Genomic DNA, 9,987 nt, shown 5'->3' with positions numbered 1-9,987 from the left:
TTTGAATTATATCTTTTATATATATTTTTGTTACATTTGGAGCCATACAAGTCGTTTAACAAACGGAAGTAGTAAAAGTTTAGTTAGAGCGGTACTTCCTAAATTTAAAAGTTTATATTAAAAGTTACTAGAGAACTGAAAATTAGGAAACATTATCCACTAACTACATATATTTGTTTTCAATTGTGTATTGAATTTTTCTCTTTTACAGTTCTTATTTATTCTTTTTCATAGTGTCTTGACTTTGCGTGTACAGGGTGGACCATTTAAAATTTGGAATTTAATTTGGCTCTAAAAAAAAAACGCAAATGAATATTTTTCAAAGTTTATGGCTTTATTGGAAAGGTAGTACATTGCCATTAAACATGAAATACAATTTCATTCAAATGACTTCCATGGCTGGCTGTACAATACCCCATTTTATCAACTCAATTTTTCAGTACATTTTCCACTGTATGGGCGTATTTCATCGATGGCAACTTTGATTTTATGTTTTAATTCTTGAATCGTTTCTGGTTAACGTTTAGCGTAATACTCATCCTTGATGGTTCCCCATAAAAAATAGTCCAGCGGAGTCAAATCACAGCTGCAAGGCGGCCAATTGACATCAGCATTTCGGCTGATTATGCGAATTTCTTACAGTTTGGGTTGAAGACTCCACTTTGGAAGTAAGTTTTCAATATTTCCCAATTTTATTCAAGCGTATAGCGACCCATTTAAATGTTAAACAAAAAACTAAATTTCTGATACGTCATAAATGTTATTACGTCTTTCAAACTCAAAATAACCGGTAGTTGAAATTTCAAACGCTAAGTGGCCACCCTGTACAGAATCGTATATCGATAATTAAAGTTTTGCATTTGTTGCGATGGAAAATGTGTCAGAGCTGTTTAGCGAGCTTCGGGATAATAGAAATAAATAATCAATTGGGGGGATAATAAGATCATTTTGCTAATCTATTCTTTTGATTGTTTCCGCGAGCAGAACTTCTTCAAGGATTTTCCTTCCTGGAACACATTCGATTTTATCACGGTGATCGGCAGCATCGTGGACGTTTTCATGACCGAGTTCTTGGTATGTAAAGCTCCGGAATGTAGCAGAAAAAAAGAGTGTGTTAATATAAGTGTGTTAATTGCGTTTTAGTTACTAAAATCCGTAATATAAATCTTCCAGGTATATACATATAATCGGGAATCTTCTTTGGAAAACTCAAAGCTATGTTGTGATTATGTCAGTTGCTCTGGTGAAAAGTCATTCGGATGAAGTCGCGTCAAATGTCAAAATTGATCTTTTATGTTGATGCAAATGATGATTATATCATAAATTAGATGAGAAACTACATTTTGATATATTTGATGTAGGACAAGTATAATACTAATTGTGTAAAATTTACATAAAGAAAATATTATTATAATGAATGTTTAATTATTTTCAAAATTGTACAATTACAATATATGTTGAGACTTGATGATTGAAGATTAAAAGTTTAAAATTGAAGATTTATGCATGCAAAAAACTTCAAATTATATATATTTTTTATTTAAAAGAAATATATTATTATTATTTATCGTAAAATTTTAGGTCGAGACTTTTTATTTATATCAGATCACCGCGACTGTTTCAACATGCTATTATATATATTAATTCTCATGTTTGAGAATTTGTTGGAATATCACTTTTTGTTGGAACATGCATCTATAATAGTGGCCTTTAATCATCGCGGCAATGTTGCTTGATGTGTACCTTTGTCTTTCGTTACCTTTTTTGCTGCTTACTTAGATTCGCCGAGCAAAATCCGTGTGACGAATTAGCAGGTAAATTATGAAATATCTCGAACACCTTTGTATATATTACCTTTTAGCTTCGTGCTACATTCATACGCTACATACATCACACTATATATCGCTACATTTGCATAGTATACATTTACGCAATTATATAATAAACCGCTACATGTACATAAATAGGAACATGTTCCTGATACCAATCCTTTCCATTTTTCGTATTAGAAAATTTCTTTCTACATATGATTGATATTCTATGACTTAGATTAACCAATACCAGCTGTAGTTTGGAGGTAGAAAAAGAAATATACTATATAGAACATTGTATAGAGTATTGCTCGAAATATTTCTTCCAATCACATAGTAATGTTGATTATTTCGGTTCTACTAATAGCGATTACAATTTAGCTGGTAATATATGTAGGATATGAATAATATTAAATTTCAAATCTCACAAGGGGGAGAGCTAAATAGTGTACCCAGGGATTTTATCTGACTTATGTTTTAGTACTTACTTTTCGTTAATCCGAGCAAGCGATACAACGAAATATTTAAATATTCCCAAGAAATTTGCATCAAAAAGTTTTCGTGCGCTTTTTTTATGTAAATTTTTACGTAATGCATTAAATGAATAATTAGGCAATGCATGTAAAAAATGTTATAATTATTTCAATATACGAGAGCAAGTTAATAAGTTCTTAGAAAATCTGTCAGAGGACACTTGCAGTGTCATGTCACATTACTTTTTGACAAGTAACATCTCTCAGCTGATTACTGTCAAATTTTGAGTGGAATTCATCGCGTGATTTCATTTCTATAGACGATTAAAGCGAACAACCTTTGTATTTTTTGCAAAATGGAAAAAACGAATTTCGTGCAGTGATCAAACTACATATGAAAGGTTTAACGCCGAAAGAAATCAAAATCGAGTTGGATAATGTTCATAGCACATCTGCACCAACGTTTGCGACTGTATACAATTGGGTGAATTTAAACGGCGTACATATGTGATGTATCTCGTTCGGGACGTCCAATTGAGACTGCTATGCCAGAAATCATCGATAAAATTCAGGACATTGTTTTGACTGATCGACGAATGAAAGTGCGTGAGCTTATTGAGGCCACATATCACATGGTAATTTCAATTTTGCACGAACAATTAGATATGAAAAAGCTATCGGCAAGATGGGTGCCGCGTTCGCTCACTATGGATCATAAGCGCGATTGTGTGACGATTTCAAAACAATGTTTGAAGATGTTTCAACATAATCCAGATGAATTTTTGCGTCGATTCATTACTGTGGATGAAACATGGATCTATTATTTCACACTCAAGACGAAGGAAACAGTCAAAACAATGGACTTCACCGGGTAAACCAGTTCCGAAGAAGACGAAGACCGTAAAGTCGACCGAAAAGGTGATGGCCATTTTTGGGATGGTATAATTTATATCGATTACTTTCCGTCGAAGCAAACAATCAATGGCGATTACTACACAGTCTTATTGGATCGTTCCAATAACATTTTAAAGAAAAAATGTCTTCATTTCGCAAAGAAGAAAGTGCTCTTTCATCAAGACAATGCATGGGTTCACACGTGCCCAGCACCGATGGCAAATTCAACGAATTCCGCTACGAATTGCTTCCCTATTCAGCATATTCGCCAGATTTAGTCCCCTGCGACTATTTTCTGTTTCCAAACCTAAAGAAATGGTTCGGAGAAAAGAGATTCACCACCAGAGAGCTCATCGCCGAAACAGAGGCTTATTTTGAAGGGTTGGACAAATCATATTATTCGGACGGCTTGAAAAAATTGGAGAATCGTTGGATCAAATGTATCGAACTGAAAGGAGACCATGTTGAGAAGTAAAAATGAATCAATCAAAAAAAATGTGTTTTACTAAAACTATGTTTTTCTAAAAACTTATTGACTTATCCTCGTATATTTTAACACCTGTCACCATACGAATAATATCGATTCGTAATACAATTTAATTAAAATTCATCCTTTTTTGTATTCTTTTATAATACAAATTGTAAACACTTGAATATTGCTTGAATATGTCACTTATCCATGAATTAGTGATGATATGTACTGAAATATATCTAAAGGTGAAATTTATGTGTACATTACCTGTTCCTCCCCTTGTTAGAGAAATATTCAATATAAATATGTATCAAAATCTGTATATATTTGCCTGCGCTTGTAAAATATCTTTTTATAAAAATATGTCTTTATTAGGTAAGAAAATAGCTAAAATTATTAATTATTATAGTGAAGTGAGTATTGGTCCTGATATTAAATTGAACTTATGAAGTTACTCATCACCAGTGTTGATTGCCAATATTATTTCATTAGTATTTCTGTTTTCATTGTAATTACCAAAAGTTGAATAATCAGAAGCTCAATATTGGGGATGGAATAATCTCGCAATCTCACATATTTCTGTAATGAAACCGAGCGTGCCCAATGGTGGTCAGCTAGGCGAAAAGAAGGTATAAAATTACTATTCAGTTTTTATGTTGACAATATAAGTTGGAAGAAATTACGACATTGCAAATACAAAACTAATATTAAATATCGCAACTCTCTAAGTTTCTATGTAGAAATCCGAAGTAAGTTCTTTATAGCTTCTGTTTCCGATTATAAGTTTCTTTATAATTCCTGTTTCCGAAAAATCTGTAATTATTATTTCAGATATAGATATCTTTATATATTATCGTTTTTGAATATCTATATTAGGAATTATGGTAAAATGGTGATCAATATGATTTCATTTGTGATTATTTGCAAGAGGAGGAAACTGAATTTTGAAACTAATATTTTCTCGAGACCTAAATCATTTTTAGATTAAATTATTTTTATCCCGTTTATTTATCCTGTACTTTTCAGAACACATAAACTATTCGTACATTACACTAACAGTCTTGAACATTTTACAACACTGATACTACAAATCCAAACAGTTATCATCCTATGTAATTATATTACCTAACAGTATTTTAAAGGCATATGGATGTATTTAATCTATCTCAATTTCAACTTATTAATTGTCTTTGTAACATAATCACACAATCGGGGACATGATTCAATCGTTACAGTAAAAGGGTTAATTAAATTTAAATATGTAATTGCGTTACATTTCAATAGTTAAAATAGTTCAATTATTATAGCAACAGTAAAACACGATTCTTCATTAAAATAATTAAACTCGAAAATTATCAATACATTAATTTAGAATTAGTTTACTTAAATTTGTATTGATAAAAAAATTAATAAAATAAGTAAATCATGAACGCATCAATTTAGAATTAGTTTATTTAAATTTGTATTTATATATGAATTAAATATAAAGATTGAAGATTAAATCTGTGTAGAACGGATAAAATTCGTGTAAATAAAAGATTTTTATAAAAAAAAAGGAAATACACACACGAAGCTCCGTTCTGGCACGCAATAAGGAGTCGGCATTTTGTGGAATTAAGTGCAATTTCCTTTGTCCCCTGCAGAAGATCTCCAAGATCAACTTAAACTTTCTGAGGCTCTTTCGCACCGCCAGACTGCTCAAACTATTAAAACAGGGGTACACGATACTCCGGACCTTCGTACAATCCTTTAAAGTAAGCATGTCTTGTTAAATTAAATTCTAATTTTTTAATTATTTTGTATCCCTTTAATTCATACATGTCAACAGTTATTATTTTTTATTTTTCAATATCCTTGATCGTTAAATTTTGCTTCTTTCATCATTAACTTCAAGAATTAATTATCAAGATAACAATAATAAAACCTATTTTTTTCCAGACTCTGCCTTACGTTTGTCTCCTCATAGCAATGCTGTTCTTCATCTATGCTATCATCGGTATGCAGGTATGAATCCTCTTCCGTAGCTTCGATTTCTTGCGAAGTTCCTATGATTTTGAATTTGCTTTTAAATGTATTTTTGGGAGATGATGTGCAGAAGGATGTAGGATTGAAGTAATATGATCATTCAAGGAAGATCTAAAAATTTAATGAAATTTCGCAAGATTAAAAATATTATTATATATAGACATATATGTAAATTGAACAATATTTATCTTACATTCTACATGAAAGAAATAGATGCGGAATTGTTTGTGTCTTTCACAGAAAAGATTTTCGAATTTTTGTAGGTAATTGATTCTGTACGGAAAAAATAACAGCTTTATTGATTAAAAAACATAATTGGCCAAATGATTTTCAATGATCGATGGCTTATCTATCAAATAAAGAACTATCACTAGCGAGCAACGTCATTTAGATATTTCTCTAAAAACGAGAGCCGTGCAATTATCTCAGCTTCGAATCGGGTGAAAAACGGCGTGTCAAAGTGATCTTGAAGTAGTTTCTGATACGCGTAACTTTGCAGATTGGGAATTTTAAGTGACAGACAGCAGATTCCCCAAGTAGCCATTAAGTGACCCTGTCTTTGCTGGCATGAAATTGTCCATTTTCAAGTCTTTAGCAATATATCGAACAATCAGAAATAGCGATCGATGATCGATCACAACAATTTTCAGTTCTTCTTCGCCGATTTTAAGTTGCTTTTTCGATGAATCGAGCAGCTAGATTGATTGCCGATTCGACGACGAATGAGATGACTTCTGGCCACTTATCGGCTAATCCAATTATCATTTATTTGTACAATAAAAACATTTTCTAAAATAAGCTAACAATTTTAAAAGTAAAAAGATATTTTTTTTATTTGTTTGCTCAAAATTTATCTTCGTATGTGAGAGGGAAATGATTTTAGCACAGCTGGTTTATCGTCACGATCTTTTACGATTCGCAGGATAATATAAAAGAATATTATAAAAGGAATCTACGATATCATGGAAGACTTTTGTATCGATCATTGTAAAAGAAAAATTGCGTTAAATGTATTTTTACAACATTTAAATATTTTATGACAAAAGACTTTTTCTATAAAGGAAAATAGTTTTATAGTATGATTGCAATATATTGATCACTAACTCATCATTCTTTTCCCCAAGAAGAATTGTTAAAGATCTCGCACAGTACTGATGGGAAATACCATCGACCGTAGAGTGAAAAGTTGAAAGGAATATATAATAAAAATGTGGTCGTAAATTATCTCCACAATAATACTTTGCTGGCATGAGAATAAGCTGCTCGACATATTAATCTGTTGTGACTCATCCTAATTAGTAACAGTCCTATAGTGCCTGCGTTAAGTTAAAGTCTTGAAGTTTTAATTAAGGTAATGCTTGAGAGAATGAATTTTATAATAAATATTAGTTAGTATTTTATCACACAAATGTATAATTTTTCATAAACTTACACTTGTTTATAACTGATATGAAATCCGCAAAAACTTAATTATTAAAATATTGTTAAAATAAAATTTTTTAGAAATCAGAATTTTTAGTGATGTAAATTAACATAATTTAATCATTTGTTTTAACAAATTTTGTTTATACCTTAGTTCTCTCGAATATACCGTGTTTTTATTGAAAGAAAAAGTATGAGAAACTGTAATTAGAGAATTGAATTCTATAATATTCATTATACACGCATACACGAAACCGTGATCGAAGCGATACAGAAGTTAAAATTAGTGATCTAGCGAGAAAGAAAGCAGAGGACATTCCAATTACTTTTGATATTTTTTTATTATTTAAAAAAAAAGCATATTTATAGTGACACAAATTTATAATGCCGCTTGTGCCTTTTGGCTGCGGCCCTCTTCTTTCTGTGGGTCTCAGGAATTCGGTACCATCAAGCCGGATGATATCTCTATTACGGAGCACAACAATTTCCAAAGCTTCATACAAAGTCTGATGCTACTTTTTCGGTAAGTAACGCCACGCAAGAGGAATTTAGCTAACTGTTTAGTCATTGAATTTAACTACGTGACTATCAGCGCGATTTGCAAAACAATCGAATGAGCTTTCACGCTCAACACCTACGGCAAGCTATCTATCAGCTCACTTATCAGCTCATTTTGTTACGAGCACGATGCAGAAGACAAGTTTCTTCAGATTGTAATGCGAAAGCAGATTGATCTTTGACGTCTAAGTAACGAGGAATTAATTGAATCACTTATGTGTCATTAGATGTATCGTAAATATTGCACAAGTTGATTGCATTGATTTATTTTGTCTGAGTTGTGAAAAAATTTCAAAGATTTTAATTTCTCTTAGATATTTTTACTACAGCACCCAAAGAGATTTATAATGATTTAATTATATCAAAATTTTCAAAAAATATTCAAATATTTTATTAAAATTACATTTAAGTTAAAATATTAGTATTATAATATATCCTGTCTAAAAATATTAAACCATTTTTTATTGGGAGTGTGTATTAATTTTAAGAGATTTTTTTGTAAAAATACGGCTTTATTGTGAAAAAATGGTTACAAATTGATCATTCAAAATATTATCCATCGCTAGCCACTTTTTTTCCCATCTTTCTGATAATAGGTAGATTCTACGTCGAAAAAATGACACATCTTTTAAGGCTATCCATGAATCGACCCATTTTTTGGTATCTTCATAAGAATGGAAGTACTGCTCAGATGAGTCATCGATCGAAATAAGTGTTAATCGGAAAGAGCAAAATCTGGATAATACGATATAATAAAATATCCCATTTAAGCGCTTCTAACGTTTCCTCGGTTTTGCAACATGTGGCCGAGCGTCGTGTTGAAAAATCATTTTATCGTGTTTTTTTGCGTAATCTGGCCGTTTTTGTTTCAATGCTCGACTCAATTGCATCAATTGTTGTGAGTAGCGTTCCCCAGTGATGGATTCGTTGAGTTGGAGCAGCTCATAATACACTACGTCCAACTGATTTCACCAAATACAGAGCATGAGTTTGGCGTCATATTCGGTTTTGCCGTCGATGTTGAGGTTCACCTAGCCTGCATCATGATTTTTTACGCTTCGGATTATCGTAGCGTATCCATTTTTCATCATCCGTCACGATACGATGTAAAAAATTTTTTCTTTTATGTCTATGAAGCAACAATTCACAGGTTATTTTGCGCCTTTTGACGTCCCTCGGCTTCAACTTGGCACCCAATTTCCTTGCTTTTGAATCATTCTAATGGCCTTCAAACATCTAGAAATTGTTGATCAATCAATTTAATGATTCTGCAAGTTCTTCTTATATTTGACTCAGGTCTTGATCGAGTAAAGCTTCCACTTCCTCATTTTCAAACTTTTTCGATTGACTTGAATGTTTCTTGTTTTCCGTGTCAAAATCACTTTTTTTATATAGCATCGAAACCAGTACTCATATGTTGAAATCGATAATATTGTATAATCATCATAAGCTTCCGATTAGCATTCGTTGACTTTCAGCAGTACTTTTCTTCAAATGGAAGCAAAAAAGCAAAGATTCCCGCAAATTGCATTTTGTTGGCACAAAATTCGACATATTCAATGCTCAAAAAAACAATATTATTTACATTTCAGCAAAATGACACATACTGAAAAAGTCAGATGATGGTGCTTTGAACATGAAGATAGCAACAATATGATTCCCGATGCGATAGTATTAGTTATGCCATCTCCTTTAAAATTAATGCACACTCCCAATAAATGTGTTATTCTCACGTTGAATGTCCCAAAGTCGTGAAGTCTTCTAATTATTCAATTCGTATTATTTACGGATGTATGTTCACAACAGACCATTTTGCTTCGATCCAACTATGTTTTACTATAAAGTTCACAGCACTAAATTGAGCACAAAAGCAAAATCAGGCTATACGACATGACATATTCAAAGCAAAGACAGAAAACAAAATAATACACAGCAGTCTCGTGTAGAATTGAGTTCGCTGTATTAAGTTCGCATATCTAGCTCGCCTTTCATGTTGCGTAAAATATTAAACCTTATGCATGCCGCACTTGCAAAGAGACTAGAGCCCAATTACTTGCTTTCCTCAGTCTCGAAGCAGATATATGAAAACATTATCGGTTAAAAAAATTGTATTAGAAAAATTGTTATTAATTCTTAACAACGATTTTGAAACAAATTTTACATTAAAAAATAGTTAATAATGATTTTTATTTCTATGTAATTCCTATATGCAAATATGAAATATATATATATATATATATATATATATTCTATATATATATATATATAGTAATTAGTAAGTAGTTAATATAAGAGAGATATATAAGAGTAGAACGAGAATAATAAATAATAT

General features: G+C 31.5%; 1 protein-coding gene across 1 annotated transcript in view; it reads left to right on the top strand.

The window, feature by feature from the left end:
- Window positions 1-9,987, top strand: part of LOC105620023 (voltage-dependent calcium channel type A subunit alpha-1-like) — a 67,105-nt gene that overhangs the window by 41,046 nt on the left and 16,072 nt on the right. The window contains exons 17-20 of the mRNA XM_012201535.1: window positions 985-1,074; window positions 5,297-5,404; window positions 5,589-5,654; window positions 7,532-7,620. Coding sequence (XP_012056925.1) covers window positions 985-1,074; window positions 5,297-5,404; window positions 5,589-5,654; window positions 7,532-7,620 — 353 coding nt within the window. The remainder of the gene's footprint in view (window positions 1-984; window positions 1,075-5,296; window positions 5,405-5,588; window positions 5,655-7,531; window positions 7,621-9,987) is intronic.

Source organism: Atta cephalotes, assembly GCF_000143395.1.
Source record: "Atta cephalotes unplaced genomic scaffold scaffold00023, whole genome shotgun sequence".
Lineage (NCBI taxonomy): Eukaryota > Metazoa > Arthropoda > Insecta > Hymenoptera > Formicidae > Atta > Atta cephalotes.
The sequence above is the reverse complement of the archived record's forward strand: the minus strand, read 5'-3'. Positions and strand labels throughout refer to the sequence as shown.